Below are 13,495 nucleotides of genomic sequence, written 5' to 3'. Positions count from 1 at the left end.
GACTTTTGTGTAAGCAGTATCAACAATTTATTGATGTGATAATTCATGATATAGTCAATGACCAATGTTCTATATAAGTACTTATACTTCTAATAGTAAAGAACATGATTAAAAGTGTTTATATTCATACTTTTGAGTAATTGAGTAATTGACCTGAATACTTCTTTCCCCTCAACTGGCACTTTCTTGCCAACTCGCCAGATAGGGAACAACTGGTCTAGAATAAACATATTGGAGGAGTAACTCTACGAACAAAATATGTAGGAGAATGGCAAAAGTTTTGGTTCTGCTGGTTGTGGCTTATAAACAAAATTCATGCTCTCCCATCGTCCCTGGTTAAACAAATGATTAGAATGTTGCTGTCTTTCAGATAAAGTGGGAGGAAGACTGGCTTGGTACTGATGATGATGAGGCGATATATATATATATATATATATATATATATATATATATGGTATATTGTGATGGGGGATGGGCGTCTGTCATATTGCAGGGTGTCGACTGTGTTATTGTCTGGTCGGGCTGCAGACTGGATGAGTTAAATCAAATAAACAGACACTGCCCCTCGCAACCCGTAGCTATTGCCTCCATAGTTGACGAATGCCGTCTCTCTCTCACTGCGTTTCCCTCATAATACAAATCATATATCTCCGGTGCGTTGGAGGCTCCAATATTGTTACCTTGGACACTCTCATTACAGTTTCTGGTAGCCATGAAGGCGAAAGCAGTCCTTGGTTTCAGAATACTTGAGGACACATTATTTTTCACCTACCAGCAGACAGTTTGGAAATTATTATTAATAATTTCATATCAGTGTCGTCGCTGTCACAGTCCTGCTGGTTACAGGAAGACAATAACGGTCACCCAATTTCATTCCAGCTGTGAGAGTTGTCTATTATGAAAACATTTCCTGTCGTACTGATGAATTATTCTTTGCATTATTCCCTTACAGAGATGTTCACAATGACACGACCACTTAAGCAATGTTGAATAGAGGGTTTTGTACAGGTAATATCACTGTGTAGTCAGTGCATGAGGATTTCTGAGCCTCTCTTTTGTGATGCTGTCAACTTGCATTGCATTGGACTCCTAGTTAATTATGTTTTGTGTCTCTGCTCCATACAAATGCAGCATAATGGAATCTAACAGTAAAGCATGGTAAAATAATTCTCTCATAAACATCACACAGAGGCATTTTTTTTAAGAATGCCATAAGCCAATGTGGCTTTTCTCATGAAGGAAGCCTGCCATCTGCTGGGTACTCCGTTTTAGCCATGCAATTATAAAAGGAATGTGTCTATTGAAGGCACAAGCATCATCTTACATCTACAATGTCGAATCATTTGAGGTCTATAGGCCAATGGAAAAGATGAAGATATGGATTTGCTTATTATTGGCTTTGTTCATATGGCAAAATAAAAATTAGCAAAAAAATGGAAGACGCAACAAAATCATAGAGAACATAAGGATGCATTTTAATTACCCCTAAAAATAGTACCCATTTGAAGCCATGCAGATTGATTTGGCCTCATGTGCTCATTGGTTTTTGATCGCAGAGAAATTGATTGCATTGAACACTTATGGATTGAAGCAGATCATTTCAATAGATAAAACATGTTGTGAACTTTGGAAACGGTTACAGATTGATTTGTGATCTTTGCAGTTCACAGACGTTGGAGACCACTGCGATCTATATAATACAAACTACATTAGAGTGGCCATGTCTTTATCTGCAACAAAAGCTTCACAGTATTCCCATGTTGATTTAGAATTGTTGTAAGTAAAGCTGTGAAGATGTGGAATACTTGGTCCAGTCCGAGTAAACAGTTATTCGAATTAAATTCTTGCTAATACAAAGTGCACCACAAACAAAGACATTTGAGGTGTTTGATGTCACACATGATGGCGCAGGATATGTGTAAACATGGGCAGAGTAGCATCTCACCCGTCTGCTTGGCTAAACACCACCTGGGGTTATTGGGGGAAATATGTGATTTTGGCAGACTGAACCTCAGGCCCTGAATTTCCATGTTGACAGAATGACTTCCATGTGTAGATTTCTCTATGACCTATAGCACACCGATGTTATAAATATGCGATGCATATTTGTCCCCGCTTGTTGTCAATGTGAGAACACCTCCATCATTCTCACATCCCTCTAAGCACATCGCTCCAGCTGTGTGCTCATCAGCTGCCGGAAATAAGCACCAACAGCTCAGCAGCAGCACAGTGTTTTTTAACCTGCGAAATTGAACCTGTCCTTTTCCTTCCAGAGGATTCCTCGTCAGAGAGCGGCAGTGGAAATGGCCTGCCCACCCTGACTCCTCCCTCTTCCGCTGTAACGGATGGCCCCATGGCAGGGGAAGCAGAGGTCATCAACGGGAACGGCGGCCCAGCCCCGCTGGACTTCAGCACGCCCACTTCCTCCTCCTCCTCTTCCGAGGACCAGCAGCCAATGAACCTTAGCGACCCTCCCCCTCAGCGCCTACCCCTGTCCACATCACATCTGCCTGTCACTGTGTCGGCCGCGGCCGCGGCGCTGCTCGGAGCTCTGCATCCCAGCGCGCCCGAGGAGCTCCGCAGGAAGTACCCGCTGGCCGCCAAACCTCCCCTGGCTCCGCACCCTGCCCTGCCTCTGCCCCTGCCGCACACACACAACGCACACACTCCCATCACACACTCCCAGTCCCACACGCACGCTGTCGAGCTGCGATTGGACAGAGAGGCCAGGGACTACGGGGGCAAGGTGAGACCACACAATGGACAATATGAAGGAATATATATATATATATATATGTATATATATATATATATATATATATGAAGGCATATTTTTTAAATAGACTGTAATGGAAAAACGGCATTACAGATGTTATCATTTCCCATAATTATAACAAAACAAAAACATTCTGCGTCAATCAGTCGGCGTTCTGAAAAACTTGTACTGTGGTAAAAAGCAGTTTGCACTGAAGCTGTTTCATAAACCTCAAAATATATAAAGGGTTGCAAAGACTTACCTGACCAATCTGGCTGATGTGTGTGTTTAGTCCCCCCAATATAGTTCGGGCGGCAGTTATGACAGCGTAAAGATGGACTTGGGTGCCGAGGACCTGACCACAGGGCGCCAAGGGGCCCCTGATGATGATGACGATGACCACGATGACCACGACGACAACGACAAGATCAACGACACAGAGGGAGTCGACCCGGAGAGACTAAAGGCCTTTAACGTGAGTCAGATACAATGTGTTGGTGCATGATGTCCCACTGGGATCCATTAGTTGTCTCATTATATGCAGAACGAGCAACAATTCGAGACCTGACCTGTCTATTTCTAATAACAGTGTCATCAAGCACATAGAGACAAAAGACTCTCAAAGGGCTCAAAAAGGCTTTTTTATTATCATTAATCGAATGACTTGATGTGATGGGGCAGGGTAGCTCCCCATTTCCTACCAACTCTCCAGTTAAAAAGCCCTTTAGTGCATTTCAGCTAATTGTTTTCCACTCTTTGGTTCAGTCTCTCTACGCTCATGAAGTTGGTTTCCAGCAGCAGGCATGATGGCATCCACACATCTGCTGTCAGATATCACGCTAATAACCATATACAAACTTTACAAGGATTTAATCTGAATAATATATATTATATAACTGTATTTGGGGCGGCACGGTGGCGTGGTGGTTAGCACCGTTGCCTCACAGCAAGAAGGTCCTGGGTTCGATTCCACCCAGTGGCCTTTCTGTGTGGAGTCTGCATGTTCTCCCCGTGTCTGCGTGGGTTCTCTCCGGGTTCTCCGGCTTCCTCCCACAGTCCAAAGACATGCTCTGGGGATCAGGTTAATTGGTGAATCTAAATTGTCCGTAGTTGTGTGAATGTGAGTGTGAATGGTTGTGCGTCTCTGTGTAGCCCTGCGATTGGCTGGCGACCAATCCAGGGTGTACCCTGTCTATCGCCCGAAGTTGGCTGGGATGGACTCCAGCCCCCCCGCGACCCTGTGTGCAGGATAAGCGGTTAGACAATGGATGGATGGATATAACTGTATTTATTTAATACATGTATCACTCTAATCTTGCAGCTGACACAGTCTGAGCTAATTTTGATTATTTTATATACTGCTGCAATGTAAATTCCCCCTTTAACTTTTTTTTCCCTTAATAAGGCATAATAATACTACACCATCATGTCAAAATAAGTGTTCTAGACACTAATATGAAATTGAAATATTCAGATAGAATAGAGGTACTTCAAAGTTGTACTTGAGTAAATCTACCATTGCATAAATCCGTAGCTGCGTTTTCTTTAACATCCGCACTGTCTCCCTGCAGATGTTTGTGCGTCTGTTTGTGGATGAGAACTTGGATCGGATGGTTCCCATATCTAAACAGCCCAAGGAAAAGATCCAGGCCATCATCGAGTCCTGCAGCAGACAGTTCCCAGAATTCCAGGAACGCGCCCGCAAGCGCATCCGCACCTACCTCAAATCCTGCCGACGCATGAAAAAGAGCGGCATGGAGGTAATATGCCTGTTAGTCTGTTAGCAGAGTGTTTTAACAGAAATATTTTCTGTTAATAACCAATAGCTGGGTAGCGTCAGAATATTTTCACAACCGTTTTCCATGAAATGTCAGAATAAATTTCAGTTTTGAATTATAAAAATAAATGAAAGGCCGTTCAAATTCGCTTGGTGAAGAAAACTAAGTTGTTTGACTGTCTGTAGAAAAGCTTGACCCTTCCGTTAAATGCTGAATATCTGAATCATCCAATATAGCTCATGTAGAGGTCAAAGGTCATCACTGCTTCTTCTTCAGCTCGGAACAATACACTTTGTAAAGCTGGTGTGTGGAACTTTTGGCAGTGAGTCATTACCGTATGGCGGAGACGGCCTGTGGGGGACATTTCTGGAGCGGATGCAGCTATCTTGTCAACGAACCTCCATCCTCCCACCTTTACTGAAATTGTGTGACAGGCCGACAGGCTGCTTCCCACCAACTGTAAAGATTAGCCAGTTATCGAAATGTCTCTGCTGCCCCCCAGTGGTGAAGCGTCATACCACACATGTATTTATACACAGCCATCAGTGAGGGTCCTTCACTGTAAACTGTAAAGACAAAATGTGCCTTTAGATACGATTTTGCATTATCTGCTATAATCACAGTTTTCATGCATAAGAGCACAAAACAGTCTCTCATACCTCCATTATCATTTCAGAAGCCAGAATTCATTGCATGGATGAAAGTAGAGTTGAGAAGTAAAAGTCTTTCAACAGTTATGTTCTTTATGTAGTTATCCTGCCATTCCCAATACAGTTCAGTAAATCCCATGTCTTTCAGTCTAGTGAAATCATTATTTAACTACAACGTAAATAGCACAGTCAGTCTCTTACTGTATGTAAATTCCCTTTCTAGGTGCGGCGGCATAACGCTGTCACACTAATTCAATCAATCCTTTAGTTTCTCAATGTCATTGTGTTCTCTACAGACCCGTCCTACTCCACCTCACTTAACCTCAGCCATGGCTGAGAACATCCTGGCCGCCGCCTGTGAGAGCGAATCACGCAACGCCGCAAAGAGGATGCGCCTTGATGTCTATCATGTAAGAGTGTGCGTGCGTGCGTGCATGCATGCGTGCGTGCGTGCATGCGTGCTTATAGCCTAATTCATACGTGAAAGGAAATACAATGACTTGATGTTTAGTGGTTGACTAACTAAGAAGCTAGCAGGCTGCCCTCTGTCGGTCCGGGGTCCCAAATTACCTGTTGATTGAGAATCACTGAAATACTGATAGAAATAGCTGAATTGTTACTTACCTGCAGGCCTGCGTTGTAGTTAAACAAACAAAGAGTTAATGAGCAATGGACACAGCCAAACAATTACAGTTAATCTGGTGCACTGAGCATAGTAAATTATTGCAAAAAAATGCAAAACACAATCAAGCCACAGCGACACATTTTCTGATCCAGTAAGTTATCATTCACAGAAGAAACACTATATTTGTGCACCAAAGGGAAAAGAGGGTTTGTTTTACAAGAGACAACGCAGCTAAATTACAATGTTTCTATTGACAGTATGTGTTAGAAGTAGTTAAAATCTGGTTGAAAACTTAAAATATGCAAATGTGTGCATATTATATTTGTCCTACGTTCTAGATACCTGTTGTGTTTGAATCCACACAGCTTCCTGTACAGCGTTTTGAAAAGAAAACCCTCTAATTGCGTCTTTCAGGATGAGCAGATCTCTCTGGACAAGCCGTCTAGTGGCGGAGGGGGCCTGAGGGAGCCGGCATCCTTGGCTCACTCTGCATACTCCTTGGCTGCATCTGCCTTCGCCTCCCAGGACTCCCAGCTCTACATCAACGGAGCTGGCCTTAGCTACGGTTACCGTGGATTCCCAGGCCTGGGCGCTACCATGCAACATCCCGTTTCCCTGACGACCGGCGCCGCTGGTCAGAGCAACGGTGAGGATGGGAGTAGGTTTCAGAAGAAAAGCATCTTTATGAGGAGATGGGAGAGAGGAGATGGACAAGACGTCATAGATAGAAGCATCAAAACAGGAAAAGGCAGTGATGAGGAAAAAGAGATCAGAAAGTGATGAAAGAAACATCATGAACAGGTAATTAGGGGATGAATTAGGAGGAAAGGAGCAGTCAGATAGCAGTGCAGCAGCTAACTCACATGAGCGATAATAATGTATGACAGCCTTGCAAGCGCTGAGGTAGGGTATTTATTTTTGACAAATTGGGCAACAATTACATAATAACCTTTGAGCAAATTGTAATTTAATCACGTGGGACAACACTTCTTTGGCCAACGAGATCAAGATCAATAACAAAAGCAGCCAATATGCGTTAATATAACAAAAAAACAACTGGTGTCTCATTAAATATCGGTTTGTTCCTGCTACTTAATGAGTTGTAGGTCTTGGTGAAATACATTTTTTAGTTTAAAGACTACACCCAGTATCACTGCTGGGTGTTTTATTACACCTGTACAACACCCAGCAGTGATGCTGAGGTTACTGCTACGCACTTGCTGCGTTGCTGCCCTTCTATCAACGTGGGAGAGAGCGCTGATCAGGTTAGCGGTGGCGTAGCTTTGCTCCATGTGTGTTAACTGATTAGAGCTAAATAGAGTGTTTCCATTTCCTCTCAACACCTCTGAGCTTAAAGGTTTAATGATACCACAAGTGATAAAAGGCTTAATATGCCAGTGGCCTTTTATCATTTTGAACTGACTGATCTTTCGTTCTTCCACCTCCTCTCCCCGTCTCCTTCTCTTCATTTCACGTTTTACTTAAATATCCTTCCTCTCCGCTGTCCTTTTTCTCGATTCATCAATCCTCCTCCCTCACCGTTTCCCCCTTCCTCTCTGCCTCAACCTTTAGGCCCAACAGACCTCAGCATGAAATCTGTGCCCTCTGCCAACATCAGTAACTCCACCTCCTCAGCCTCCACCAACAACAGCCTGGGCGGGCGGGGCAGCGGGGGCGGTGGAGGGGGCGGGGCGTCAACCCAGCTGAGCCAACCGGAGATCACGGCCGTGCGTCAGCTGATTGCTGGCTACAGGGAGTCGGCCGCCTTCCTATTACGCTCTGCAGACGAGTTGGAGAACCTCATCCTGCAGCAGAACTGATTCAGGGGAAACGTGGGGGAACACACACACACACACACACATTTCCCATTTGGTTTGTTTTGTGTTGCGTCCTCGTCTCTTCTTAAGGAAGCGTAACACCAGACCTCTAGTTTTTGCTGTTCCCTCCTTCGGAAACTGTGGCCACAATTTTTTATTTTCTAGAGGAATAAAGTGGGAAACTGGAATAGAAGGAGGGAGGTCAATCTCCCACAACCTCAGTCCGCTGGTTCCATTCATTCTGCCTGAGGAAGGAAAACTATTTGGATAAAAAGGAGCATATGGTCTGTGAAGGAATCTCTTCCCCCTCCTCTCTGAAAGCGCGTCACAATCAGCACTGTGAGCAAAAGAGTGTGGAGAAGAACAAGAGAGGAGGAGGAGAAAAGACGAGTGTAGCTTGAACAAAGCTGCGAGGTTGTTGATTCTGCTGCTGTGGTTTGAGAAGTTTGTCTCGTGGAAGGAGCGATGTCATTTTGTCGCGTCGATCATAACAATTTAAAGGATAATAAATATTGACTCCCTGAATTAGTACTACTGACGCTTATTGTTATATCACAAGTGTTTTTGATTTTATTGAAGTTTTCTTTATCTTTTTTTTGGAGTCCAGTGAGCATTTTTAAGTTTGTTGTTTTTTTACTCTTCCCAAGTGGCTGAAAGAAAGCAAAGTGGTTTGACTTATCTTAACAGATAGCACTAAATACAGAGCATAAGAGCAGCGGGGCGACAGGATGGAAAAAAAAAAAAAAGTTGATTCTCTGTTTAAAAAAAAAAAAGGAGAGAAACCTTTTGTGTTCGCTTGTATATAAGCTCCCTTTGTCCTATAGCACTTTTTCCTCACCTGAAACCTCACCCTAAATCCCCCATCCTCCTCACCCCTTTCACCCAGGGAGCAACTTGCTACTTATGCATCCAAGACGCCACGTGGACCAGGAAATACCTCAGATCAGACCTGCCAATTCCATTTTCACTTCCTCACACACACACACTCTCCAAATGAAATAACATTCCCACCAGAAGCCAGTATACTTCTACTTTACCACTTGATGTCTTCAAGGATTCTATCTTTTGGGGCGAGAATCAAACTATATTGCTCAAAGACCCGCGATATCAAAAAACGATGGGACTCGAGAACTGATGTAAAGAAACACTGAAATCTTATTATTTTCATCCGTGCAGGTTCATTCGTGTGCTGCTGTAAATAATCAGTTCATCTTGAAGACTTGAGAAGAGTCAGAGTGGACAGGAGTGTGTTACTCCAGGAGGTGACTTTGTCCTTAAAGGGGAGGGGTTTTCTTAAATGTAAAGTGGGTTAAACGTTGACCACTGGTGGCAGTTTGACCTCCTGCTTCTACTTTTTTTTTCTTTTTTTTTTCTTACAAATGTAGAACGCCGATGAAACCTCAGCATCATTCTGTTAAAAACCCTCATCTCCCCCTCTTCTTCTTCTCTCCATTGGACCTACTCTTCACCTCTCCTTCGTGGACCTATCACTCCCCTCCCTGGTCTGCTCCAGGCTTCAGAGGGAGAGGAGAATTGCTCTGTCTTACTGTGTTTGTTTGTTAAACTTGGAAATGGCCATTGTTATTATTATTATTATTGTTATTATGATTATAAAGATGAACTTTCATGTTGCTGCTGCTATACAAAAACCGGACCTTCTGCCATAGACCTGAAACCTCAACAAAGCCGGGCGTTAGCTAGCCGCAGTGCCCCACGGGAACCCGACCGACCTCCGGCGACCTTGACTGCAACTCCATCACAACAAAGCAAAAACCATACAAAGACTTTAGGTGGACTTTGTGAAAACCCTCCCACCGGCATCCGCTCATCGTCCTGTGTCTCTCAGACTGGTTGGTTTCTTTGCTTTTGCTTCCTAGGGCTTGATTTGTCTTGTTTTGTGACTTTCTAACTGTGAAAAGTTTTTAGTTTAGTTTAGTTACTTTTTTTCCTCCCCATATTTTTTCCCTGTGGAGGAAACAGGGAGGGATTTATTAGTGGAGCCTTGCACCTCCACTCTGGTACTCTATACTCGGCCCACAATTACACACCACTCAACGGACAAACTGGTCCAGTTGGTAAAACCGGCTTGTTTTATGATGAATCATTATTTGATTCTGATGGAAAGAGAGATGACACTGAATTTCTTCATATACCTTTTAAAAGACAAATGAAATCCTTCATCTAATGGCTTTCAGCTCTGTTGAAGAGCCTTATTACGGTTGTTTTTGTTGAACATTGCTGAACATTATATTCTATGATATTCCAGTAAATCTGTTGACCTGTGTTAAAGAAATAGTTTACATTTTTGGAAAAACCCTCTTATTAGCCGACTTGTCCGAGAGTTAGACGAGACAATGATACCACCCGTCCAACGTGAATGCAACCTGTTAAGCTTGAGGCAGGAGTGGATTCATTTAGCTTATTATAACAAGTGGAAATGGGAGAGAAACGGCTGCCCTGTCTCTGCACAAGTATTTTGAAATTCCAACTACTTGCGCCCTTAAGCTTAATGATGAACACCTTATTTCCATAGCTCTATAATTCAAACAAAGAACACAATTTACAGTTTTTTGCAGGACAATTCTTTAGCTCTGACTTGGAGGTTGTTAAAGCTCATGACCTCCCGTAATTTTTCACTTTAAAGTTCATGTTTAATGATTTTGTTGCATTGGTACACGGCCAGCCAAGCGGTTTCTCCATGTTTCCTGTCTGTATGCTAAGCTATGCTAATCGTCTCCTGGCTCCAGCCACACAAACAAAGAAAACAGTCTTCTCTCTGCAAAAAAAAGCAGTTTCTTTTTGTTTTGCTTTGTCTTGGTACAGTTGCTAACAAAACGCCTCTCATATGTTTCCCTTATTGGACAGAACCAGATGAGAAAATTAACAAAGAGACAAACGTGACTTGGAAAGAATCACCTTGTGAATTGTGCTTCTACTGCGGTTTCTTCTCGCTTCAACTGTCGTGTCCCCGAGATTTGCTCGTGTGTTTTGCACACTGAGTAAAGTCGTCTTGATGTGAAGCGGGTGGCGGTGCTCTGTGCATGTTCGCCTCCTACCCCCCGAGTCAGACGAGAGCCGTGACAGCGATGTGGTGTCTGTTATGTTGCAATGCAGTTGATAATCGTAGCGTTCACTGGCTCTGCCCACGGTGACGGTCAGATGATCAAATCTGAATCCTGTGCGCTGGATGACGGGCGCCGTTGGCTACAGAGAGTAAAACCCCTGAAAGCCTTTCACTCACGCGAGACCTCCACCCAAACATTAAATGATTAACGTTTGCTTGCTTACAATGTCGGAACCACGCTGTAAATTTCACATTAGTTTGAAAATATTAATGATTGGATTTGAATTTAAAGCAGTGTTTTTTTGGCCACAAAACCAGTATTTTTTGTTTAAAGTGTACTACTGATCGCCAAATGACATGAGAGAGATATGCAAAAATAAGACTCAACTAAAGGAGGAGAGAAGGAAATCATGTCCCCGAAGTCACATTTAACAAGAGATCCAAAATGTGTTTGCCTTTCAAAATAGAGGATTCACTGTGGTACAATTTGGATCAATTTTTTTCCTCAGATCAATTTCTTTGTTTCTTTATTTACATGATTAGTGGAGGGTAGGTTAAGCAGTAGGTTGAGCATGTAGTTTGAGTCAACCCCCAACACGACACCGTGTTGTTGACGCCAGCGTCCCGTCCTTCCTGATTCATCCTGATTCATCCTTTTGGTTCTCTCCGATACCCAAAGTGTTTTGGGTCTCGTTTCTCATCGTGGTGATTCTTTGGGGTAGTTGGATTCTCCAGACGTGCGCAGTTGGACTCAGAAATAACTTTGCAAAGAGAAGTTGATCCACATCGCATACAGTAAACTGTCATTGCATCATTCTGATTGCGTCACATGTTATTGCCCAGTATCGTTCATCTTTTAAGATGGAGGCTGATAGCAGCTGCACAAAAACAATTCTTAAACCCTTACACAAAATATATTTTATTCAATACTTATTTATCTTTTGGTCTGTTTTAATTTGCTCTCATCTGAAGTGAAGTGTCCTGGAGCTTCTCAACCAGTGAATAAATCTTCTTGGTTTGGAAGCGTTGAATAATCATCAGTTGTTTTGTCAAAGCTCTGTCAGCAAGTTTTAATGCCAACAGCCTCTTGATTCTGAAAACCTTGATGCTCAAAAAATGTGTTCTTTGGAAGAAAAAGCAAATCCTTCCGTCAGAACAACAGCCATAAGTTACCATAACCAATAGGTTGCAAATGTATGAACAGGCCACAGATTCCTAAAGTTGCCTTCAGTGATGACTACTTTTTCACGTGTATTCAAAAAAGGGCGACAAACGGCAAAATGTGCACCCCAAAATAAATTTGTACTAGTTGCATATAACGCTGACCGTGCTTACGTTAACTCGCGTGCACGGAGGCATCTGTTTGAGAGACGAAAGCCAAGCAGGCTGTTTGACTGCGGGTGAACGGTTTGACTTACCCGTCAATATCGCAAACAAATGTGCCAATTGATTCTGCTTGCAAACAACTAGATGGTCTTCATTGTTGGAGGAAAGGTCATTTGATTCGGTGTCGTCTCTCTTTCGTGAATAATACGAGTACTGAATGCTGTGTATCAACGAAGAAGTCAAAAGCAACCCGGACTTTTCTACCAAACACAACTGGACCTCTGAGATTGTCCCAAAAAAATAAAAAAAGGCAAATTGTCCGAGTTGAAATCTGGGTCAGGTTGCAGCGAGCGCTGCTTCACTGACTGCGTATTTGGAGTGATAATCGTGCACTTGGGACGTTTACCTAGTTGGCTCTTGAGTGTCAAAGTTCTCCATCAGCCTCAGAAACTACATTCTTAGGGTTTTCTACCAGTTTACTTCAAAGCCAGACCGCTGCAGAACGGCGCCACAAACAAACTGTACAAAATGTTCAAAAAAGGCAAATGACAATCTTTAGAAAGGTGTAATTTGCTCACTGCGTGACTTCCATTCCCTCCGTCAGTCTGCTGAGTCCAGCGGGTCAGACCGGTGGATTCACCGCTAACCGTAATCAGAGCATTCATCCTCCAGACCTCCTCTCGCTGTCTATTTTACAGTATTACACAATTATTCATATTATTATTATTATCAATGTTCTGATTCTTCTCAATATTATTTTAAACATATAATTTGTAGTGCAAGTAACGTGGTCTTCTACTAAGAGATGGTGTACACTATTCCAACAACTTCCCCTCTGCCTATACTGCACATTCCAAACATGGATGTCAACCCACGCAGGACCTGATCGCCATCACCACAATCATATCAGCAACCCTTTGACCTTTACTGTCCCTGGAGGATTATGTTTACACACCGGTCGGATGTTAGTAGGCTCAAGCAGGAGCAGGAGGCGCTCACGTGAGCTGAGGAGGCGCGTCGCCTCTCTTACAACGGCACTGAATTTAAGGCCCAGGTTGCTGTGATCTGTTACGCTTCAGGAGAACAGTGCACGCCGATGTGTAAGCCCCCAACCCCCCCCCCCATTCCCTTGACCTCAAATCCAAATGACCTCCACAACTGACACAATTGAACTCAAAGTTTTTTTTGTTGTAGGTAATTTAAAGGCTCCCTATCAATATTGAGTGAGCAGTAACTGAATTTTGGAGTCTTAATTTCCTTTTTCGAAGAAAGCAAATGAGCTCATTTAATGAGAACGTCAAGCTTTTCTCTTAAAACAAATATACCCTCAGTATTCTCTAGGGTAGCAACATATTTTATCAAGTTTCCGATTAACTATTTGTGGATCATAATTTCAGACAAATTCTGATGCAGCAGACTTTTTAAAGCCATTACGAGACTGAAAGTGCTGCAGCCAAGGTTCACGATTCAAACGTGGATC

At 43.1% G+C, this 13,495-nt stretch overlaps 1 protein-coding gene across 6 annotated transcripts in view; it reads left to right on the top strand.

The window, feature by feature from the left end:
- Nucleotides 1–11,712, top strand: part of nol4lb (nucleolar protein 4-like b) — a 96,041-nt gene extending 84,329 nt beyond the window's left edge. For 4 of the 6 annotated variants that reach the window (XM_078090551.1, XM_040193237.2, XM_078090553.1 and 1 more), the window contains 6 exons: nucleotides 2,274–2,746; nucleotides 3,048–3,230; nucleotides 4,327–4,515; nucleotides 5,480–5,593; nucleotides 6,223–6,454; nucleotides 7,381–11,712. In XM_078090551.1, the coding sequence (XP_077946677.1) occupies nucleotides 2,274–2,746; nucleotides 3,048–3,230; nucleotides 4,327–4,515; nucleotides 5,480–5,593; nucleotides 6,223–6,454; nucleotides 7,381–7,628 (1,439 nt within the window). In that variant the 3' untranslated portion in view covers nucleotides 7,629–11,712. The remainder of the gene's footprint in view (nucleotides 1–2,273; nucleotides 2,747–3,047; nucleotides 3,231–4,326; nucleotides 4,516–5,479; nucleotides 5,594–6,222; nucleotides 6,455–7,380) is intronic. The other 2 variants (XM_078090554.1, XM_040193238.2) reach the window with 2 other exon arrangements.
- The last annotated feature ends 1,783 nt before the right edge of the window (nucleotides 11,713–13,495 follow it).

This window comes from Gasterosteus aculeatus, chromosome 2, assembly GCF_964276395.1.
Source record: "Gasterosteus aculeatus chromosome 2, fGasAcu3.hap1.1, whole genome shotgun sequence".
In the NCBI taxonomy this organism is placed as follows: domain Eukaryota; kingdom Metazoa; phylum Chordata; class Actinopteri; order Perciformes; family Gasterosteidae; genus Gasterosteus; species Gasterosteus aculeatus.
This window is presented reverse-complemented; position numbering and strand designations above follow the sequence as displayed.